Source organism: Oncorhynchus keta, chromosome 1 (assembly GCF_023373465.1).
Source record: "Oncorhynchus keta strain PuntledgeMale-10-30-2019 chromosome 1, Oket_V2, whole genome shotgun sequence".
NCBI lineage: Eukaryota > Metazoa > Chordata > Actinopteri > Salmoniformes > Salmonidae > Oncorhynchus > Oncorhynchus keta.
The window spans coordinates 88,067,910-88,093,121 of record NC_068421.1 but is presented as its reverse complement, the minus strand read 5'-3'; the positions used below and the strand labels follow the sequence as shown (position 1 = coordinate 88,093,121).

The following is a 25,212-nucleotide window of genomic DNA, read 5'->3' as shown; positions in this document are numbered from 1 at the left end:
CAGAGAAATAGTTTGTTAGCTTTAATGTGCATTTGTTAGGTAAACATCTGTAAATCTTATTCTGTTGTACTGGAGCCTTGTAAAGACTCATGGAGACAACGTGTCATCTCTTTTCCACGACTTTATTGTCTTGATAAGGTCAATCACAATCATAACAGTTGTCCACTTATATTACACCTTCAGGTAATGAATCACACAGCTGGGAGATACATTTAAGTCATTTAGCAGACGCTCTTATCCAGAGCGACTTACAAATTGGTGCATACACCTTAGATACAGGAGAATATTCACACATTATAGAGCGTGTCGGTCTAATCCTGAATGCTGATTGGTTAAGACCGCATTCCAGTCGGTGCATATTCCACAAGCTACCACTGGCTGAATCTATGACTTTAAAATGCCTATTTACTCTGTACCAACTGACTGCGTAATCCACTGCCTCATCAGCCCAGCCAGGCAATTTATAAACTTGATAGAATGTTCACACAATCACATCTCTTTGTACTAATACAACAAATGTACCATTTTAGTCTAGCTTTAGATAGCTATACTGTTATAGTGAAGCTGACACAGATGATTAGAAAGATACTGTTATTTTGTTACAATGGTACAAAGTCAAATGATGAAAAATACACCGCATGTGCTCCATTACTGGATGGCTCACATTTTTTTCTAAACCTAAATTAAACAAGTGACAACGACACCACAAAAGCAAATATGTTCTCCTTGCACATAAAGACGTCTTTGTAAGGATTCTTGCATTTGATGGACCAAACATCATGACTCTGTAGGAATGAAATCACATGACAGGATAATCAGTCTGTGGAGTAATTTTGCTGATCACTAATATTATAGATCAGTTTGGAGTAATATTGCTGATCACTAATATTATAGATCAGTCTGGAGTAATACTGCTGATCACTAATACTATGGATCAGTCTGGAGTAATTCTGCTGACCACTAATACTATAGATCAGTCTGGAGTAATACTGCTGATGACTCCTACTATAGATCAGGCTGGAGTAATTCTGCTGATCACTAATACTATATATCAGTCTGTGGAGTAATACTGCTGATCACTCCTACTATAGATCAGTCTGTGGAGTAATACTGCTGATCACTCCTACTATAGATCAGTCTGTGGAGTAATACTGCTGATCACTCCTACTATAGATCAGTCTGGAGTAATACTGCTGATCACTCCTACTATAGATCAGTCTGGAGTAATACTGCTGATCACTCCTACTATAGATCAGTCTGTGGAGTAATACTGCTGATCACTCCTACTATAGATCAGTCTGTGGAGTAATACTGCTGATCACTCCTACTATAGATCAGTCTGTGGAGTAATACTGCTGATCACTCCTACTATAGATCAGTCTGTGGAGTAATACTGCTGATCACTCCTACTATAGATCAGTCTGTGGAGTAATACTGCTGATCACTCCTACTATAGATCAGTCTGTGGAGTAATACTGCTGATCACTCCTACTATAGATCAGTCTGTGGAGTAATACTGCTGATCACTCCTACTATAGATCAGTCTGGAGTAATACTACTGATCACTCCTACTATAGATCAGTCTGGAGTAATACTGTTGATCACTCCTACTATAGATCAGTCTGTGGAGTAATACTGCTGATCACTCCTACTATAGATCAGTCTGGAGTAATACTGCTGATCACTCCGACTATAGATCAGTCTGTGGAGTAATACTGCACTGATCAGTCTGTGGAGTAATACTGCTACTATAGATCAGTCTGTGGAGTAATACTGCTGATCACTCCTACTATAGATCAGTCTGGAGTAATACTGGAGTAATACTGCTGATCACTCCTACTATAGATCAGTCTGTGGAGTAATACTGCTGATCACTCCTACTATAGATCAGTCTGTGGAGTAATACTGCTGATCACTCCTACTATAGATCAGTCTGGAGTAATACTGCTGATCACTCCGACTATAGATCAGTCTGTGGCGTAATACTGCTGATTGCTCTGACTATAGAGGAGAGTAGACAGTGTTTAACCATGTGAACTTTCACTGTGTTTTAATGATTAGAGAAATGACTCCTGCTTGCTGTGATGTTATACTCCATGTTTCTGTTATGCTTCACTGATAACCCCATCACATACTATTCATATTACTGTTTATATCATTGAATACAATACTGTTCATTATACTTTTCATAACTGTTTGTAATACTGTTCATAATACCTTTTATTATACTGTTCATAACTGTTTCTAATACTGTTTGTAATACTGTTCATTATACTGTTCATAACTGTTTCTAATACTGTTCATTATACTGTTCATACCTGTTTCTAATACTGTTTGTAATACTGTTCATTATACTGTTCATAACTGTTTCTAATACTGTTTGTAATACTGTTCATAACTGTTTCTAATACTGTTTGTAATACTGTTCATTATACTGTTCATAACTGTTTCTAATACTGTTTGTAATACTGTTCATTATACTTTTCATAACTGTTTCTAATACTGTTTGTAATACTGTTCATAACTGTTTCTAATACTGTTTGTAATACTGTTCATAACTGTTTCTAATACTGTTCATAACTGTTTCTAATACTGTTTGTAATACTGTTCATAACTGTTTCTAATACTGTTTGTAATACTGTTCATAACTGTTTCTAATACTGTTTAATACTGTTCATAACTGTTTCTAATACTGTTCATAACTGTTTCTAATACTGTTTCTAATACTGTTTCTAATACTGTTCATAATACTGTTCGTAATACTGTTTGTAATACTGTTTGTAATACTGTTTGTAATACTGTTTGTAATACTGTTTCTAATACTGTTTGTAATACTGTTCATAACTGTTTCTAATACTGTTTGTAATACTGTTCATAATACCTTTTATTATACTGTTCATAACTGTTTGAAAGGTTTGTGTGATTATAAGACATGCCATTCTCCTGGTTAATTTAACTTACCCATTATGTTCATCATCTACCTATGAATAACGATGGCTACCTAAAAAGCAAAGAACAAATCATTTTGTTTATACAGTCAGAAGGTTACACTAGTGGTCTCATTGAATATGATCAAACAGGTGGATTGATTTTCATAGAAAAAGGTTTAGATCAAAATGAGAATGTATTTCATTTCTATTGTATTAATCTACAGTAGATAGCTCACAGGGCATCCTGGACTTATGCATTCCATATATTAGATGATGTTAAACTCTTAATGTTGAGAGAATGACTATCTTACACTGATGGGTGTTCCTTTACATGACATGAACTTACATATGTGTTCTCCATACTGTAACTCTCCATCATCACACTTCACCTCAATTTTGTCTATATTCGGTCGAAATCTCTTGTATTGATGGTAATATCCCTCTTTGCAATGAAGAGTCTTTTTTTCACCGTGCGCAATCTTATCTTTCTTGGGTAAATTCTGTAGATTGTACTCTGCATCAAAAGTGGAAATCTCACAAGGCCCTGATGGAAATGAAACCCAGTCATTTGTTTCATTAACTTAGTGTGCAGTACATATTCATGCATTTATATACACTTGACATGTAGATATAACACCATGTTCAGACCAGTTGAAAATAATGTACTTACGTAAACACTTTGGAGGACTCTGCCATCCTCCATTCAGACATCTAATGCTGCCTGTGGAACTCAGTGTAAACTCTCTGCTGCATTGGTAGGACACCTCTATAATTACACCTTCAACATCTCTCTTTTCCTTGGTGAAATCTCCATTAGTAATGGGAGGAGGATCAGGACAGCTTGCTAGATTAAACAGGGATCATAATACCGTACCATGAAAATACATTACAATGATACACTACCATGATAATACAATACAGTAGCATAATTGTGATTGTATCATACTGTATTAAAATGGCACTATAGCAGGATAATACAATACCATGAAAATAAATTACAATGATACAGTACCATGATAATACAATACTGTAGAATGAAACAGTACCATGATAATACAATACTGTAGAATGAAACAGTACCATGATAATACAATACTGTAGAATGAAACAGTACCATGATAATACAATACTGTAGAATGAAACAGTACCATGATAATACAATACTGTAGAATGATACAGTACCATGATAATACAATACTGTAGAATGAAACAGTACCATGATAATACAATACTGTAGAATGAAACAGTACCATGATAATACAATACTGTAGAATGATACAGTACCATGATAATACAATACTGTAGAATGATACAGTACCATGATAATACAATACTGTAGAATGATACAGTACCATGATAATACAATACTGTAGAATGATACAGTACCATGATAATACAATACACGTATTTATAGATGTAATGCTTACCTTTACACTCAATTGGCATGTGCCATTCTCCATTCTTGCAAGTTGCTTTTCCTCCAGGGCCTTTGTATGGGCTAATGCATGTATAGTCTATTTGGTTCCCATTTTCGTATCTCTCTCGCACTTGGTCAAGAATCTGAATTTGTTTCCCTGCGCCCTCAGGCTTACCACAGTACTCTGTAGGTGAAGCACCACATGTTTGAACTATCAAATTACAGTTATGTACCAGAGACACAAAAGCGGCAGAGAATGACTGTATGGTTAGAACCATAGTCAAGGGCCACTGTACAGTATATTCAGAGAATGTAACTCGGGCAATTTGTGATATATAGTGTAAATATGCACTGAAACTCATCCATTATCATATCTAGGAATACTAGACTATAATGAATTATAGTAAAAAAACAAAAGCAAAATGTAAATCAGAGATGGATATTTCTGTAATACCAAGCAACGCCTTAACAAGGATTCCTGATTGTTTGAGGGGAGAAAGGGTACTATATGATATGGAACTTTTCATCTCAATGACCATTTAGATATTGTTTTTTCCCTGTTTGAATAGGTGCTGTTCATAGTAGAGTAACTCTAAACTGAATTCCTGCATCAGTTTCAAACAGTTATCAATACTTACGTTTGCATGTTGGTGGTGGAGTTGTCCAACTCCCATGTTCACAAGTAAGTTTTTTATGTCCCTCTATTTCAAAGGACTTGCGACATTCATAATTCACTTCAAATCCCTCTCTATATTTATTTTGATACAGGATTTTAACAATTGCATTTTCAACTTTAGGTGGAGGATCACATGGAACGCCTTGCACTTCAAGAGAAGAAAATATTGATGAAAGATTAGTGGGTAGAAAACACACACAGTACAGACACAGAACTACTATCTATGTAATTACATAATATCATATGGGCTTCGGGGTCCTTTTCCCCAAACTATTTCAACATATAGTAAACATACATGGAAGGATGACTGGCCACTGTATACAATTAAAATCAAGTGATTGTTTTAAATGAACGAAACTATTAACCACTACTCACGTCCACAAGCTGGTAACGGTGTTTGCCATTCTCCATCCTTACATTTTATAGTCTTAGTTTCAGATGTGTATCCAACTTCGCAATCAATTTGAACAGTTTGTTCATTGTTATAGACTTCACTGTGAGGTACCTTTCTTGTGTTGGGAATGACAGGGATTCTGCCACATCTAGATTGATCTAGAGAGAAAGAGCATTGAGACTGAGTTTCAGACCAATATAGCCAAGTCAGAGGGAAATGCATTCTACTGTTCTTGATCTACTTTGTAAAGAGGTCATTTCTAGAGGATCTGTTTTCTTACCAATACACTCTAATATTCCAGACCATGTTCCCTCAGTACATGTGGCTTCACCCCACCAGCCCCCGGTAGAAGGTTTGAACCCTACATTGCAGGAATAGTATATCTTGCTTTTCCTGGGATCAACATTCCTCTCATTTGACTGAACGAGGAATCCATTCATCACAGTTGGGTTGATACATGCTCCCTCTATTTCTGGGGGAAACATTGACATGAAACATTATAGAACACAATGTTGTAACGCTGAGTTCCTCCCAATTGACCCCGCTGCCAGCGGTAGGGAGAACTCACAAGAGGGTCACGTGGATCACCACATGTTATCCCTACAATGATAGAGATGTTTAGTATTAGCATGAATCATACCAGTACAGTAATACACAGTGATTACACTGTCTATACCTCCTTATACCCTCAATATGGATGCATGCTCTCTTTATTTCTGGGAGAAACAATGGCAGGAAACATTACAGAACGCATTGTGACACATCGTTCAGTTAACAACACACTTAGAGGACCTGTTCTACAAAGCATTATCATATCATTACATTTTGGCCAAGCTGTCAGTTTGATAAAAGCACTGAACTGAGCAATATCTGGAAAACCAGATGGAAGCAAAGTGAGTGAACGTTCATGTCATTACCAATTCCACACCAAATCCTCAAATAGGGAATAAAACAACAGGCTAAAATCGGATGCTTGATCTTTCCAGTAAACTGTAAACCTTCTGGATCAGTGTCTTGACTCACATCCTCATTTTTTTTGATGATGCAAATGTAAATGTCATCCTACCTTTACAGCCAAGTGTCTTGGTCCAGCCATGTGTAGTACAGGTAGCAGTAGGTCTGGTAATACTGTCCAATAGTTCATAATTCATCTCACACTCATAAGTGAGCAGATCATTGATTTTGTATCTTGTTTTCGGGTCTTTAATCACAGCATTTAGGATATCTGGCTTGTCACATGTAATCTCTGAAAGACAAACAATGTAATTCTGATGTAGTCCAAACTAACATCGGAGCACAAGGTAATTAAACCGCAGTGAAATTCAAAGATGGCTTCCTTCAAAAAACTGCACCTTCACAGAGTGGTTCTGGAGTCCAGGAGCCATTACTTGTGCATGTGGCAACACCCCGGGCATTTGTGGTTTTAAATCCGGTTCTACAGTTGTATCGCTGAGTTCCTCTCAATTGACCCCGCTGCCAGTAGTAGGGAGAACTCACAAGAGGGTCACGTGGATCACCACATGTTATCCCTACAATGATAGAGATGTTTAGTGTCAGCATGAATCAAACCTGTAGAGTAATACACAGTGATTCACCTGTATAAACCCCAATACACTCTCAATATATCATAATACAATATACTCTCCAGTATGAACATACGTTCACAATCGGTTGTGGAAGATGACCACTTTCCATCCTCTTTGCATGTTATTGTATTTTCAGTGTTACTTGAGAAAAAGTTCCAGAATCCTGAGTCACAGGTCACCGTTACACGTTCATCAGGCAAGAACAGATTTCTGTCAGCAGGTGTGTAACTGGTTCCTCTTGTTGGTGGCAATGATAACTTACATCTCACTTCTGCATTTTGGAGACAAAAACATAAAACATTATGTCAGTAGTTTGCAATCATATGTCAAATATTTTAAAAATCAACTTAAAGGTAAAGTTAAAGACATGAGTTACCCAGGAGACTTAAAATGTCAAGTTGCATTCACTTGATTCCTGAGATGATCAGATTCCTACCTTCACACGCTGGTGTTGGACTCCAGTTGGCACTGTTGACCATTTTAGTGCATTTAGGGACTCTTTCCTGAGACTTAATATACTTTGTGTCACAGCTGTATCTCAGTGTGTCATCTTCATCGTAATCTTCCTTAAGGGGCCCGTTCACTGCACCGTTAGCTATGTCTGGAGCGTAACATTTAATCACTGTGAATTGAATAAGCACAGAATTAAACAGATGATTGGTCATCATGATTAGAAACAGCAACGTGTGACAGGTCGAGTTGTCGAAGGGAATATGATACAATCATTGTTTTAATATTACACTTTTGAGTTGATGACAGTCATTCAAATCTGGATTTTTAAAAACACTACATATAATCACTGGTCATTATTAACTATTCCCCAGTATGGGATCGTTGCGATTTTGTATTGTATGCTAGTGGGACGTTACTCTGTGTGACAATGTAATAGTGCCTGGTGGTGCACACTACAGTATGTGGACACCTGCTCGTCCAACATTTCATACAATAATCATGGGTATTAATATGGAGATGTCCCCCCTTTGCTGCTATAACAGCCTCTACTCTTCTGGGAAGGCTTTCCACTAGATGTTGGAACATTGCTGCGGGGACTTGATTCCATTCAGCCACAAGAGCATGAGAGAGGTCGGGCACTTTTGTTGGGCAATTAGGGCTGGCTTGCAGTCGGCATTCCAATTAATCCCAAAGGTGTTTGATTGTGTTGAGGTCAGGGCTCTGTGCAGGCCAGTCAAGTTCCTCCACGCCAATCTCGACAAACCATTTCTATATGTACCTCACTTTGTCCAAGTGGGCATTGTCATGCTGAAACAGGAAAGGGCCTTCCCCAAAATGTTGCCACCAAGTTGGAAGCACAGAATTGTCTAGAATGTCATTGTATGCTGTAGCGTTAAGATTTCCCTTCACTGGAACTAAGGGGCCTAACCCGAACCATGAAAACAATCCCGGACCATTATTCCACGTCCACCAAACTTTACCGTTTGCACTATGCATTGGGGCGGTAGTGTTCTCCTGGCATTCGCCAAACCCAGATTTGTCCGTCGGACTGTCAGATGGTGAAGTGTGATTGATCACTCCAGAGAACGCGTTTCCACTGCTCCAGAGTCAAATGGCGATGAGCTTTACACCACTCCAGCCGACGCTTGGCATTGCACATGGTGATCTTAGGCTTGTGTGCTCAGCCATGGAAACCCATTTCATGAAGCTGCCGATGAACAGTTATTGTGCTGACATTGTTTCCAGAGGCAGTTTGGAACCCGGTAGTGTAGTTGCAATTGAGGACCACTTCTGAATAAAAGCACTTACAGTTGACCGGGGCAGCTTTAGCGGGGCAGAAATTTGACAAACTGACCTGTTGGAGGCAATCTATGACGGTGCCATGTTGAAAGTCACTAAGCTCTTCAGTAAGGCCATTCTACTGTCAATGTTTTGCTATGGAGATTGCATGGCGGTGTGACCTATTTTATACACCTGTCAGCATCTGTGGCTGAAATAATCCACTAATTTGAAGCGGTGTCCACATACACTATACAAATGTATCTTTACCTACAGTAGCCTCAGTTTACCTTCACATGTTGGGACTGTGCTGCTCCATTCTCCTTTATCGTTGCAGTCAATTTCAGACGATCCTTTGAGTACCATGTGATTTGATTGGCACTCAAACTGGATCACATTTCCATAGGTTGCATCCTCACTGTTTCCGATGACCACAACATTGTCGTTGGCTTGAATCACTGGGCATTTCAATGCTGTGAAAAACACACCACATGGAGAATACATAGTGCCTTTCAAAAGTATTTATCCCCCTTGGCGTTTTTCCTATTTTGTTGCATTACAACCTGTAATTTAAATAGATTTTTGGGGGGATTTCATGTAATAGACATACACAAAATAGTCCAAATTGGTGAAGTGAAATGAAAAGTGACATTTTTCAAAAAATTAAAAATGGAGAAGTGGTGCGGGCAATTACCTTCAGAAGTCACACAATTAGTTAAATAAAGTCCACCTGTGTGCAATCTAAGTGTCACATGATCTCTGTATATATATATACACCTGTTCTGAAAGTCCCCAGAGTCTGCAACACCACTAAGCACCACCAAGCAAGCGGCACCATGAAGACCGAGGAGCTCTCCAAACAGGTCGGGGACAAAGTTGTGGAGAAGTACAGATCAGGGTTGGGTTATACAAAAAATATCAGAAACTTTGAACATCCCACGGAGCACCATTAAATCCATTATTTAAAACTCAGACTAGGCAAGGAGGGCATTAATCAGAGAGGCAACAAAGAGACCTAAGATAACCCTGAAGGAGCTGCAAAGCTCCACAGCGGAGATTGGAGTATAAGTCCATAGGACCATTTAAAACAGTACACTCCACAGAGCTGGGCTTTACGGAAGAGTGGCCAGAAAATAGCAATTGCTTAAAGAAAATAATAAGCAAACGTGTTTGGTGTTCGCCAAAAGGCATGTGGGAGACTCCCCAAACTTATGGAAAAAGGTACTCTGGTCAGATGAGACACAAATGTAGCTTTTTGACCATTAATGAAAACTATGTCTGGTGCAAACCCAACAGCTCTCATCACCCCGAGAACACGCATCATGCTGTGGGGATGTTTTTCATCGGCAGGGACTGGGAAACGGGTCAGAATTGAAGGAATGATGGATGGTATTTGGTATGTTATTAGGATCCCCATTCGTTGTTGCAAAAGCAGCAGCTACTCTTCCTGGGGTTCCACACAGAACATGACGTAAATACATTAACATTAATAGACAAGAACAGCTCAAGGACAGAACTACATACAGTTAAAGGCACAGCCTACACATCAATACATACAAACTATCTAGGTCAAATAGGGGAGAGGCGTTGTGCCGCGAGGTGTTGCTTTATCTGTTGTTTGAAACCAGGTTTGCTGTTTATTTGAGCAATATGAGATGGAAGGAAGTTCTATGCAATAAGGGCTCTATATAATACTGTAAGTTTTCTAGAATTTGTTCTGGATTTGGGGACTATGAAAAGATCCCTGGTGGCATGTCTGGTGGGATAAGTGTGTGTGTCAGAGCTGTGTGTAAGTTGACTATGCAATCAATTTGGGATTTTCAATACATTAATGTTTCTTGTAAAAAGAAGTGATTCAGTCAGTTTCTCCTCAACTCTTAGCCAAGAGAGACTGACATGAAGAATTTTATATCAGCCCTCTGATTAAAATTAAGATTTAAGTTCTGTTTGTCTTATTTCTTGTTTGGTTCACAATCAAATGATACAAACCCCCCAAAAATCTATTTTAATTTCAGGGTGTAAGGCAAAAAAAATTAGGAAAAATGCCAAGGAGGGTGAATACTTCTGCAAGCCACTGTAATTAGCATATAGGATCCAGCCACTGGCAGTGGAATCAACGATTTTGTAGATTTCATTACACTGCACATTTTTTTCTTACCCAGAAAATGCTTAAAAATGATTAGTCTTGTATCAAAATATTCTGTCTTTGTTATGTTGGTTAAATTATGCATTATTACCTGCCAATGCACTAAGATACTTGTGTTGGGAAGACATCTGGGTAAGCTTAATCAACTCAAAAGTAATTTTGATTACATTATCTTAATACAAGATAAAAAGTCCAATATGTTATACAATGTAGGGTGAGTCTATGTTCTTGACAGAATATATCACTTCTTACCTTCACATATAGGGAGTGCGCTGTCCCAGCCTTGTTCCACGCAGGTCCGATGTCTGGACCTGGTCACCATTTGGTAACTGAGACAAGTTGGAGAACGGGCATTTAATGGTTTGTTATACTTTAAGAATTATAATTTACAGTAGAAGCAGTAGCGGCATTAATAATAGCACTATTACTAACAGCAGTAGCAGCAGTAGTAATAGTAGTAGCAGTAGCAGCATTAATAGTAGCAACATTAGTAGCAGCGGCATTAATAGTAGCAATATTAGTAGCAGCCGTGGTAATAGTAGTAGCAGTAGCAGCATTCATAGTAGCAATATTAGTAGCAGCAGTAGTAGCAGTATGAATAGTAGCAATATTCGTAGCAGCAGTAGTAAGAGTAGAAGCAGTAGCAGTAGCATCATTAATAGTAGCAATATTAGTAGCAGCAGTAGTAATAGTATCAGCAGCATTTGTAGCAGTAGCAGCAGTAATAGTAGCAATAGTAGCAGTAGCAGCATTGAGTAGCAATATTAGAAGCAGCAGTAGTAATAGTAGTAGCAGCATTAATAGTAGCAACATTAGTAGCAGCAGCATTAATAGTAGCAATATTAGTAGCAGCAGTAGTAATCGCAGTAGTAGCAGCATTAACAGTAGCAATATTAGTAGCAGGAGTAGTAATATTAGTAGCAGCAGTATTAGTAATAGTAGCAGTAGCAGCATTCATAGTAGCAATATTAGTAGCAGCAGTAGTAATATTAGTAGCAGCAGTAGTAGCAGCATTAATAGTAGCAACATTAGTAGCAGCAGCATTAATAGTAGCAATATTAGTAGCAGCAGTAGTAATCGTAGTAGCAGTAGTAGCAGCATTAACAGTAGCAATATTAGTAGCAGGAGTAGTAATATTAGTAGTAGCAGCAGTATTAGTAATAGTAGAATGTGGTCCTTCTGTGGCTCAGTTGGTAGAGCATGGCGCTTGTAACGCCAGGGTAGTGGGTTCGATTCCCGGGACCACCCATACGTAGAATGTATGCACACATGACTGTAAGTCGCTTTGGATAAAAGCGTCAGCTAAATGGCATATATTATTTTTTATATTTTTTTATATTAATAGTAGCAGTAGCAGCATTCATAGTAGCAATATTAGTAGCAGCAGTAGTAATATTAGTAGCAGCAGTAGTAATAGAAGCGGTAGCAGTTGTAGCAGTAGAAGAATTAATAGTAGCAACATTGGTAGCAGCAGCATTAATAGTAGCAATATTAGTAGCAGCAGTAGTAATACTAGCAGCAGCAGGAGTAGCAGCATTAAGAGTAGCAATATTAGTAGCAGCAGTAGTAATAGTAGTAGCAGTATTAATAGTAGCAATATTAGTAGAAGTAATAGTAGTAGTAGTAGTAGTAGTAGCAGCATTAATAGTAGTAGCAGCATTAACAGTAGCATCACTAGTAATAGTAGTAGCAGCAGTAGTAATTGTAGCAGCAGTAGTAATAGAAGCAGCAGCAGTTGTAGCAGTAGCAGTTGTAGAAGCATTAATAGTAGCAACATTGGTAGCAGCATTAATAGTAGAAGCAGTAGTAGTAGCATTAACAGTAGCGTCACTAGTAATATTAGTAGCAGCAGTAGTAATTGTAGCAGCAGTAGCAGCATTAGTGGTCATAGTAGTAGTAGCAGCAGTAGTAATGGTAGCAGCATTAATAGTAGTGATATTGGTAGCAGCAGTTGTAATAGTAGTAGTAGCAGGAGTAATGGTTGCAGCAGTAGCAGCATTAATAGTATCAATTTTAGTAGCATCAGTAGTAATATTATTAGTAGTAGCAGCAGTAGTAATAGTAGCAGCAGGAGTAATGGTTTGCAGCAGTAGCAATATTAGTAGCAGCAGTAGTAATAGTAGCAGCAGTAGCAGCATTAATAGTATCAATTTTAGTAGCATCAGTAGTAATATTATTAGTAGCAGTAGTAATAGTAGCAGCAGTAGCAATATTAGTAGCAGCAGTAGCAATAGTAGTAGCAGCAGCAATAGTAGTAGCAGCAGTAGTAAATTTAGTAGCAGCAATAGTAGCAGCAGAAGTAATAGTAGTATCAGCAGTAGTAATAGTAGTATCAGCAACAGCAGTAATTATAGTGGTGGTAGGAGCAGTAGTTAGTGGTGGTGGTAGTAGTCGTAGCAGTAGACGTAGCAGTAGCAGCAGTTGTAGTGGTGGTAGTAGTAGTAGTAGTAGTAGTAGCAGTAGTAGCTGTAGACACAGTAGTAGTAGCTGTAGTAGTGGTAGTAGCAGTAGTAGTAGCAATTGTAGTAGAGGTAGTAGTAGCAGCAGTAGTCGTAGTAGTAGTAGAGGTAGTAGTTGCAGCAGTAGCAGTATCAGCAGTAGTTATAGTGGTGGTGGTGGTGGTAGTAGTAGTAGAAACAGTAGAAGTAGCTGTAGGAGCAGCTGAAGAAGCAGTAGTAGTAGTAGCAGCAGTAGCAGTAACAGCAGTAGTGGTGGTAGTAGTTGTATCAGAAGTTGTAGTAGTAGTATATTTAGTAGTAGTAGTAGTAGTAGTAGTAGTAGTAGTAGTAGCAGCAGCAGCAGCAGCAGCAGCAGATTTAGTAGTTATAGTAGCAGCAGTATTAGTAGCAGTAGTAGATTTAGTAGTAGCAGTAGCTGTAGTAGCAGTAGAAACAGTAGAAGTAGCTGTAGAAGCAGTAGTAGTAGAGGTAGCAGCAGTAGCAGTAACAGCAGTAGTGGTGGTAGTAGTAGTAGCAGAAGTTGTAGTAGTAGTAGTAGTAGCAGCAGCAGCAGCAGCAGCAGATTTAGTAGTTATAGTAGCAGCAGTATTAGTAGCAGTAGTAGATTTAGTAGTAGCAGTAGCTGTAGTAGCAGTAGAAACAGTAGAAGTAGCTGTAGAAGCAGTAGTAGTAGAGGTAGCAGCAGTAGCAGTAACAGCAGTAGTGGTGGTAGTAGTAGTAGCAGAAGTTGTAGTAGTAGTATATTTAGTAGTAGTAGTAGCAGCAGTATTAGTAGTAGTAGTAGTAGTCGTAGTCGTAGTAGCAGCAGCAGATTTAGTAGTTATAGTAGCAGCAGTAGTAGATTTAGTAGTAGCAGTAGCTGTAGTAGCAGTAGAAACAGTAGAAGCAGTAGTAGTGGTAGTAGAAGTAAAGGTAGTAGTAGCAGCAGTAGCAGCAGTAGCAGTAACAGCAGTAGTGGTGGTAGTAGTAGTAGCAGAAGTTGTAGTAGTAGTATATTTAGTAGTAGTAGTAGCAGCAGTATTAGTAGCAGCAGTATTAGTAGCAGCAGTAGTAGTTGCAGTAGTAGTAGCAGTAGTAGATTTAGTAGTAGCAGCGGTAGTAGATTTTGTAAAAGTAGTAGCAGTAGTAGACGTAGTAGCAGCAGTAGTTGTAGTATCAGTAGTTGTAGTAGAGGTAGTAGTAGCAGTAGTAGCTGTAGTAGCAGTAGAAGCAGCTGTAGAAGCAGTAGTAGTAGTAGAAGTAAAGGTGGTAGTAGTAGTAGTAGCAGAGGTAGTAGTAGCAGCAGTAGCAGTAACAGCAGTAGTTGTAGTGGTAGTAGTAGTAGTAGCAGAAGTTGTAGTAGTAGTATATTTAGTAGTAGTAGTAGTAGCGGCAGTATTAGTAGCAGCAGTGGTAGTAATAGCAGCAGCAGTAGTAGTAGTAGCAGTAGTAGTTGCAGTAGCAGTAGTAGATTTAGTAGTAGCAGCGGTAGTAGATTTTGTAATAGTAGATTTAGTAGTAGTAGTAGCAGCAGTAGTAGTAGTAGTAGCAGCAGTAGTACTCGTAGCAGCAGCAGTAGCAATAGTAGATTTAGTAGTTGTAGTAGCAGCAGTATTAGTAACAGTAGTAGATTTAGTAGTAGCAGTAGTAGTAGCAGCGGTAGCTGTAGTAGCAGTAGAAACAGTAGTAGTGGTAGAAGTAAATGAAGTAGCAGTAACAGCAGTAGTTGTAGTGGTAGTAGTAGCAGAAGTTGTAGTAGTAGTAGTATATTTAGTAGTAGTAGTAGTAGCAGCAGTATTAGTAGCAGCAGTGGTGGTAGTAGTAGTAGTTGCAGCAGCAGTAGTAGCAGCGGTAGTAGATTTTGTAGTAGTAGTAGCAGTAGTTGTAGTAGTAGTAGTAGTAGTAGTCGTAGCAGCAGCAGTAGCGATAGTAGATTTAGTAGTTGTAGTAGCAGCAGTATTAGTAGCAGTAGTAGATTTAGTAGTAGCAGTAGTAGTAGTAGTAGTAGCAGCAGTAGTAGTCGTAGCAGCAGCAGTAGCAATAGTAGATTTAGTAGTTGTAGTAGCAGCAGTATTATTAACAGTAGTAGATTTATAGTAGCAGTAGTAGTAGCAGCGGTAGCTGTAGTAGCAGTAGAAACAGTAGTAGTGGTAGAAGTAAATGAAGTAGTAGTAGCAGCAGTAGCAGTAACAGCAGTAGTTGTAGTGGTAGTAGTAGCAGAAGTTGTAGTAGTAGTATATTTAGTAGCAGCAGTATTAGTAGCAGCAGTGGTGGTAGTGGTGGTAGTAGTTGCAGCAGCAGTAGTAGCAGCGGTAGTAGATTTAGTAGTAGTAGCAGTAGTTGTAGTAGTAGTAGTAGTAGTAGTAGTAGTAGTAGTAGCAGTAGTAGTCGTAGCAGCAGCAGTAGCGATAGTAGATTTAGTAGTTGTATTAGTAGCAGTAGTAGATTTAGTAGTAGCAGCGGTAGTAGATTTTGTAGTAGTAGCAGTAGTAGTAGCAGCAGCGGTAGTAGTAGTAGCAGTAGTAGTAGATTTAGTAGTAGTAGTAGTAGTAGTAGTAGGTTTAGTAGTAGTAGATTTAGTAGTAGTAGTAGTAGCGGCAGTAGATTTAGTAGTAGTAGTAGCAGTAGTAGTAGTAGCGGCAGTAGATTTAGTAGTAGTAGCGGCAGTAGTAGCAGTAGTAGTAGGTTTAGTAGTAGTAGTAGATTTAATAGTAGTAGTAGATTTAGTAGTAGTAGTAGCAGTAGTAGTAGCATGAGCAGCAGATTACCTTCGAAGGGTTGAAATGATCAGAGAAAAGATTTGGCATGTAACAGTCAGCAACAGAAAATTCCCTACCCTTTTCTGCATTGGTACAGAACTTGAGCTCCAAAGACAAAATCGTCCAAAATCGAAAGATGGAAGTCTCCATTTGGTGTGTCTCCTGGATGTCCACATGACTTAGCTGCAAAGAATAACAGAGATTTAGCCCAAAGGCTGATTTTTGCCAAAAGGACATTCAACAAAACCATATTGGTCCAACATAATATAGTATGTAGTATAATTAGTATAATTCACAATTCATGATCTGCAATATGGAATTTCTCATACGGTAAATTATAATTTTGTAATCAGAATTTACTTTAAAAGGTCATTTGTCAAATGCAATGCACATCATAAGTAATTCTAAAGCTCAGTTTAAACAAGCGAAGTGTCACGGCTGTCTTCGTCCTCTGACGAGGAGGATCGGAGGACCAATATGCAGCGTGGTAAGTGTTCGTCATTTTATTTGAAAAAACTGAACACTACAAAACAACAAAATGACAACCGTGACGCTAATCAACAATAGTGCTGACACAAACACTACACATAGACCCACAACCCACAATAACAACACAGGCTACCTAAATATGGTTCCCAATCAGAGACAACGACTGACACCTGCCTCTGATTGAGAACCATATCAGGCCAAACACAGAAACAGACAAACTAGACATCCATCATAGAATGCCCACTCAGATCACACCCTGACCAAACAAAACCTAAAGACATACTAAGCAAACTATGGTCAGGGCATGACACGAAGGGCATAGACTTACGTTCACATTTTCGACCACCATCTTTACTCCATCCTTTACTGCCGCATTTGAGTCTAACGAAACCTACGTAGCCAATAGCGCAGGATAACCTCACTGTTTTGTCAATTGCAGTGTCTTCTAGGTTGGAAATGTCCACGTTTTTAGCTTCAGGAATCTCTGAAACATCCTTTCGGAGACAAACTGTGAGGTACACAGAGGTACAGGCATAAGTAACACAATAAACAGTAGAATGCACAATAGATTCAGGCTTATTAATACATCTCAACATATGCAATGTCAAGGGTGATGCTTTAAACCCATCATATCTATCAAATAATTTCATTTGATTTATTTATTAGGATCTCCATTAGCTGTTGCTAACGCAGAAGCTACTCTTTCTGGGTCCACACAAAACAAAACCTGACATAATACAGAACATGAATTGACAAGAACAGCTCAAGGTCTGAACAACATACATTTAAAATAAGAATAATATTAACAAGTCCTGTAGTGACAAAACATGAGAGACACTTGCATGCATTATATCAGTACTACATATACATAAATGTTATTTATGTCAGATAGGGGAGAGGCGTTGTGACGTTAGGTGACGTTTCATTGTTTTTTTTAAGCTAATTTAGCTGTTTGTTTGAGTAATTTGAGATGGAAGAGCTCCATGCTACTGTAACGGATGTTAAATGGCTAGATAGTTAGCGGTGGTGTGCGCTAAATAGCGTTTCAATCGGTCACGTCACTTGCTCTGAGACCTTGAAGTAGTAGTGGTTCCCCTTGCTCTGCAAGGGCCACGACTTTTGTGGAGCGATGGGTAACGATGCTTCGTGGGTGACTGTTGTTGATGTGGGCAGAGGGTCCCTGGTTCACGCCCGGGTATGGGCAAGGGGACAGTCTAAAGTTATACTGTTACATTACCATGGCTCTATATAAGCGTTGTCTTAAATTTGTTTTGGATTTGGGGACTGTGAAGAGACCCGTGGTGACTTGTCTGGTGGGGTAAGTATGTCTGTCAGAACTGTATGTTAGTTGATTATACAGAATGTTCTCCTCTACTTTGAGCCAAGAGAGACTGGTATGCGTATTGTTGAATTTAGCTCTGTGTACTGTGAAGGGCAGGGTGTGCTGCTCTGTTCTGGACCAGCTGCAGCTTTCCTCTGTCCTTCTTTGGGGCACCTGACCTAATAACCAGATAATAGTACAGATGTACAGAGCATATTTTGCAGAGCATATTTTTTTTTACCACAGACAGACCTCTCCCCATTTTAACAACAATTTAATAAAATGCCTTGATGATGACCGTATACAATCTAAGGTAACACCAAGAAGTTTAGTTTCGTCTGCTTGCTCAAAAGTCACATCATTAATTAGAAGATTCAGCTAAGATCTAGTACTTAGGGAATGACTTGTACCAAATACAATGATTTAGTTTTTTAGGTTTTTGGTGTTCAGGACTAGTTTATTACTAGCCACCCATTCTAAAACCGACTGCAACTCTTTGTTTAGGCTTGCAGTGAAGTTGTGGATGCTGAAGTGTATATTGTTCAATCTTCTGGTTACATAGACACACAGGCTTTGTTTAAGGCTAGTGGTAGATCATTAGTAAAAATAGAAAATCAAATCAAATTTATATTTATACGTGCTTACTTACAAGCCCTTAACCAACAATTCAGTTTTAAGAAAATACCAACAACTAAAAAAGTATGAAATAAGAATAAGAAATAATTAAAGAGCAGCAGTAAATAGCAAAAGTGGGGCGACACAGGGGTGCCGGTACAGACTCAATATGTACATGTAGGTAGAGTTATTAAAGTGACTAGATAATAACAGAGAGTAGGAGCAGCGTAGAAGGGGGGGCAATGCAAATAGTGTAGGTAGCCATTTGATTAGCTGTTCAGGAGTCTTATGGCTTAGGGTAGAAGCTGTTTAGAAGCCCCTTGGACCTAGACTTGGCGCTCTGCTCTGGGACTTCCTCTGACACCCTCTGGTATAGAGGTCTGGAATGGCAGGAAGCTTGGCCCCGGTGATGTACTGGGCCGTACGCACTACCCTGAGTAGTGCATTGCAGTAGAACATAGTAAAGGGCTATGTCTTAGGAAGCTTTGCGAAATACCACACTTGACATCTTTTAGAGAAGCTTCCATTAGAGAAAACCCTCTGTGTCCTATTAGATACTGTAGATGGGTCTCAATGCATAATGTGTCAGGTGATGTAAAGCCATAACGCGAGAGTTTTCAATAACAGATTATGGTCAATAATATCAAAGGCTTCACTGAAATCTAACTAAACAGATCCAACAATCATCAATTTATTTCAACCAATCATTAGTCATTTGTGTCAGGGCAGTACATGTGGAGTGCCTTCACTATAAGCATGCTTAAAGACGGTTGTTAAATCATTTACAGAAAAATTATTTAGAGAACAATTTAATTGTATCTGGTCAAACACTATTTTTTCCAAATGTTAGAAAGAACCGGCAGCAAGCTGATTTCAACATGATCACAACTGTGAACCTGAAAAGCTGTCTCAGGGATGCATACATGGAATATTACACAAACCACACAACTTCTTCTATCTGTAATATTTCACTCAGGCAGAGACATCTTACCTTGACCTTTCACAAAGCTGAGTGTACACAACCATAGTGCAAAGACAAAGCCGAGAGTTATCAATCGCATTTTGACTTCATCACCTATTGTCTGTCACCTGCGAGAGTGTTTGGATGTTCTGGGACACAGACAGAGTTGCAGTAGTTAAATTAACTCCTGTCGGTTAATGATTTGTTAGAGCCCTCTCAAGTCACAGTCCGTCCACGCAACTCAACAGCAACACACAGCACAGGTAACACGTGTCCTGTATTGTAACGCAGTGAGCCACAGGCTGTAGGAGTCAGTAGAGGATAACTGTAAATGGAGAAAGGCGAGGAGGGGAGGGGATGGGGGACAAGGACAAGTGGTTGAGGCACCGAGGGTATGTTGTGAAAGACAAACAACTAAGCCTGAGGGAGGGAGTTAGGACTGGAATCATTACAATGTTTTGTTGGGAATTTTTATCATTGCACATTTCCTGGCATCTAGATATTTCCATTGCCAAACCCACTGTGTACTATTTACAAGATGAAACCCAAAGTGTGCATTGATTATACATAGCCTTTCTATTCTGCTGGAGGACCTGAAACCATTGCACTCAATAAGGGTATTGTGTTGATGAAATGGTGAACTTAATCAAAAACATACTTTTATTGTGAAAATAAGTCTAGCTAATGTTTTAAATGAATGTCTCTGAATGTGGAAACTGGGTCTAAATTGTTTTTCTTTTACTGAATAAATAAAGTATTCCCGAAAAGGGTTCATTCACTGTGTAAACCTCGGGTGATCATTTGCAGTAACCAAATAGATGGCTTAATCTGAGGCTTCCCAACCTTTGGAACCACACTACTGGCATTATGAGATAAAAGTCCATTTTCAAATAAGGTATAGTAGCATTTTTAGTAAGGGACTTTTCAGGACAACATAAGTGTCAGACTGGAATCTGCCCCGATTTAACCCTAAACAACCAACATATTTTACATACATGGATTACCAACGGGGGTCAAGAAACTACTTAATTCTTATGAAAACATTAGTCATGTACAGTTGAAGTCGGAAGTTTACATACACTTAGGTTGGAGTAATTAAAACTCATTTTTCAACCACTCCACACATTTCTTTTCAACAATCTATAGTTTTGGAAAGTCGGTTACGACCGACTTCTACTTTTTGCATGACACAAGTAATTTTGCCAACAATTGTTTACAGACACGTTAGTTCACTTATAATTCACTGTATCCCAATTCCAGTGGGTCAGATGTTTACATACACTAAGTTGACTGTGCCTTTAAACAGCTTGGAAAATTCCAGAAAATGAAGTCATGGCTTTCGAAGCTTCTGACAGTCTAATTGACATCATTTGGGTCAATTGGAGGTGTACCTGTGGATGTACTTCAAGGCCTACCTTCAAACTCAGTGCCCCTTTGCTTGACATCATGGGAAAATCAAAAGAAATCAGCCAGGACCTCAAAATGTAAATTGTAGACCTCCACAAGTCTGGTTCTGTCACGTTCTGACCATAGTTCTTGTGTGTTTTCCTTGTTTTAGTGTTGGTCAGGACGTGAGCTGGGTGGGCATTCTATGTTGTGTGTCTAGTTTGTCTGTTTCTGTGTTTGGCCTGATATGGTTCTCAATCAGAGGCAGGTGTTAGTCATTGTCTCTGATTGGGAACCGTATTTAGGTATCTTGTTTTTTGTTGGGGTTTGTGGGTGGTTATTTCCGTGTCTGTTTGTTTCACCACACAGGACTGTTTCGGTTTTCACAGTTATTGTGTATATTTGTAGTGTTCTCGGTATTCGTCTTTATTAAAGATGTTTAACTCTAACCACGCTGCGTTTTGGTCCACCTCTCCTACCCAGGAAGAAAGCTGTTACAGGTTCATCCTTGGGAGCCATTTCCAAATGCCTGAAGGTACCACGTTCATCTGTACAAACAATAGTACCCAAATATAAACACCATGGAACCACGCAGCCATTATACCGCTCAGGAAGGAGACGCGTTCTGTCTCCTAGAGATGAACGTACTTTGGTGCGAAAAGTGCTAATAAATCCCAGAACAACAGCAAAGGACCTTGTGAAGATACTGGAGGAAACAGGTACAAAAGTATCTATATCCACAGTAAAACGAGTCCTACATCGACATAACCTGAAAGGCCGCTCAGCAAGGAAGAAGACACTGCTCCAAAACAAAATTATAACACTTTGGCCATAATGATCTTCGTTATGTTTGGAGGAAAAAGGGGGAGGGTTGCAAGCTGAAGAACACCATCCCAACCATTAAGTACGGGGTGGCAGCATCATGTTGTGGGGTGCTTTGCTGCAGGAAGGACTGGTGCACTTCACAAAATAGATGGCATCATGAGGGAGGAAAATTATGTAGATATATTGAAGCAACATCTGAAGACATCAGTCAGGAAGTGAAAGCTTTGTTGGTGGTCCTTCTGTGGCTCAGTTGGTAGAGCATGGCGCTTGTAATGCCAGGGTAGTGGGTTCGATTCCCGGGACCACCCATACGTAGAATGTATGCACACATGACTGTAAGTCGCTTTGGATAAAAGCGTCAGCTAAATGGCATATATTATTATTATTGTTGCAAATGGGTCTTCCAAATGGAAGCATACTTTCAAAGTTGTGGCAAAATGGCTTAAGGACAACAAAGTCAAGGTATTGGAGTGGCCATCACAAAGCCCTGACCTAATTCCTATAGAAAATGTGTGGGCAGAACTGAAAAAGCATGTGTGAGCAAGGAGGCCTACAAACCAGAATCAGTTACACCAGCTCTGTCAGGAGGAATGGGCCAAAATTCACCCAACTTATTGTGGGAAGATTGTGGAAGGCTACCCGAAACATTTGACCCAAGTTAAACAATTTAAATTCAATGCTACCAAGTACTAATTGATTGTATGTAAACTTCTGACCAACTGGGAATGTCATGAAATAAATAAAGCTGAAATAAATCATTCTCTGTACTATTATTCTGACAGTTTACATTCTTAAAATAAAGTGGTGATCCTAACTGGCCTACAACAGTGAATTTGTACGAGGATCAAATGTCAGAAATTGTGAAATTGAGTTTAAATGTATTTGGCTAATGTGTATGTAAACTTCCGATTTCAACTGCATTTTTGTTAACTACAAGTTAAATGACAAAATCATGAAACATTTGAAGAATTAAATGAACCACCCTTGGGCGATAAAAAAAATATGCCTCTGGGGTCAAAGTGACCACAGTCAGTAGTATGAGGGTTTAATTGCCTGTTGGGTAATGTTGAGTTGTTGAACTTCCTGAGTTGTCCTTTATGTGACCTCCTTCCTCTGTTTCTCAATAATTTCACCTATTCTCCCTCCCTGGCCTCTAGGTCACCAGACTGCTGATTATTATGCACACCTGTCACCATTGTTAAGCCCACCAGTGCTTATTGACACTCAGTTGGACAACATCACCTCCTTGATTACCTGCCCTATTTATGTCACTCCCTTTGGTTCCTTCCCCAGGCGTTAATGTTTCTGTGTCTGTTTCATGGCGTTGTTCCTATTTCATGTTTGTTGATTTATAAACATGTATTCACTCCCTGAACTTGCTGCCCGACTCTCAGCGTACATCGTTACAAATAAGGACTATTCCCATCCTTGTCTGCACCACATCTTATGAGTCAACAGTTGCAATGTGTTTACATAATCATGAGCTGCCGTACTGCATCATAACACTACTCAAATATGTAGCTAGGCATTGCAATATGTTCACATTGCAGACTAAGTGTGTATTGCGTCACCCTAGAAAATAGAAGTGGATATCAGTTACATTAAAACATAAATCAGTTACGTTAGAATGCAGTGGATATCAGTTACATCAGAATGTAGAGTGGATATCAGTTACATCAGAATGTAGAGTGGATATCAGTTACATCAGAATGTAGAGTGGATATCAGTTACATCAGAATGTAGAGTGGATATCAGTTACATCAGAATGTAGAGTGGATATCAGTTACATCAGAATGTAGAGTGGATATCAGTTACATCAGAATGTAGAGTGGATATCAGTTACATCAGAATGTAGAGTGGATATCAGTTACATCAGAATGTAGAGTGGATATCAGTTACATTAGAATGTAGAGTGGATATCAGTTACATTAGAATGTAGAGTGGATATCAGTTACATCAGAATGTAGAGTGGATATCAGTTACATCAGAATGTAGAGTGGATATCAGTTACATCAGAATGTAGAGTGGATATCAGTTACATCAGAATGTAGAGTGGATATCAGTTACATCAGAATGTAGAGTGGATATCAGTTACATCAGAATGTAGAGTGGATATCAGTTACATCAGAATGTAGAGTGGATATCAGTTACATCAGAATGTAGAGTGGATATCAGTTACATCAGAATGTAGAGTGGATATCAGTTACATCAGAATGTAGAGTGGATATCAGTTACATCAGAATGTAGAGTGGATATCAGTTACATCAGAATGTAGAGTGGATATCAGTTACATCAGAATGTAGAGTGGATATCAGTTACATCAGAATGTAGAGTGGATATCAGAATGTAGAGTGGATATCAGAATGTAGAGTGGATATCAGAATGTAGAGTGGATATCGTGGATATCAGAATGTAGAGTGGATATCAGAATGTAGAGTGGATATCAGTTACATCAGAATGTAGAGTGGATATCAGTTACATCAGAATGTAGAGTGGATATCAGTTACATCAGAATGTCGAGTGGATATCAGTTACATTAGAATATCAAGTGTTTTTTGCAGTTACATTAGAATATAGTGGTTTTCAGATATATTACAATATACATTGGTTATCAGCTACATTAGACAGGTTGGGATAGCAGATGGTTGTGAATGATCAAAGACCTCAATTGCAGAGTAAGGAACATGGTGTGGCATGTTGTTTTGTCTTCCTCGCAAGACACTCCATCTGCTGGTCCTTTATGCAATAGCAAGAGGGAGGAATAGGTTGGCTACATACTGAGTGCACAAAACTTTAGGAACACCTTCCTATTATTGAGTGGCACCCACTTTTTTTCCCTCAGTACAGCATCAACTCGTCATCGCATGGACTCAAGGTGTCGCAAGCGTTCCACAGGGATGCTGGCCCATGCTTATTCCAATGCTTCCCACAGTTATGTCAAATTAGCTGGATGTCCTTTGGGTGGTGGACCATTCTTGATACACAGGAAACTATTGAGCTTGTACAACCCAGCAGCGTTGCAGTTCTTGACACACTCAAACCGGTGCGCCTGGCACCTATTAGCATACCCCCTTCAAAGGGACTTAAATATTTTGTCTTGCTGCATTCACCCTCTGAATGGCCCACATACACCATCCATGTCTCAAGTCTTAAAAATACTTATTTATCTGGTATCATCCCCTTCATCTACACTGATTTGAAGTGTATTTAACAAGTGACATAAATAAGGGATCATAGCTTTCACGTGGATTCACTTCAGGTCAGTCTATGTCATGGAAAGAGCAGGTGTCCCAAATGTTTTGTCCACTCAGTGTAATATGGTGATGATGTGCATTGTAAAGAGGAATATACACTTAAATGAAATAGATTTAAGGTACTTGGTAGTAAATGTAGTGAAGTATATTGACCATTCAGTTCAATTGTCAATTCCTTCAACTTTTCACAGACAGTATACAGATTAATTTGAAAAGCGTTTTTGTCTTTCCACAGATCCAACCAAGATCTGCATATCTGAATAAAGATGAAAACAGCTGTCAAA

General features: G+C 39.0%; 1 protein-coding gene across 1 annotated transcript; it reads right to left on the bottom strand.

Moving 5' to 3' along the window:
* On the bottom strand, positions 1-19,662 carry LOC118374653 (coagulation factor XIII B chain-like). Its single transcript, XM_035761115.2, has 17 exons — positions 19,494-19,662; positions 16,895-17,074; positions 16,155-16,260; positions 11,133-11,209; positions 9,025-9,207; positions 7,440-7,625; positions 7,077-7,274; positions 6,770-6,946; positions 6,484-6,663; positions 5,698-5,889; positions 5,399-5,575; positions 4,986-5,171; positions 4,358-4,531; positions 3,601-3,774; positions 3,277-3,474; positions 2,962-3,001; positions 1-785 (listed from the first exon to the last, which is right to left on the bottom strand). The coding sequence occupies exons 1-16, from the start codon at positions 19,561-19,563 to the stop codon at positions 2,982-2,984; spliced, it is 2,478 nt and encodes an 825-aa protein (XP_035617008.2). The 5' UTR covers positions 19,564-19,662; the 3' UTR covers positions 1-785; positions 2,962-2,981.
* Between the last annotated feature and the right edge of the window lie 5,550 nt (positions 19,663-25,212).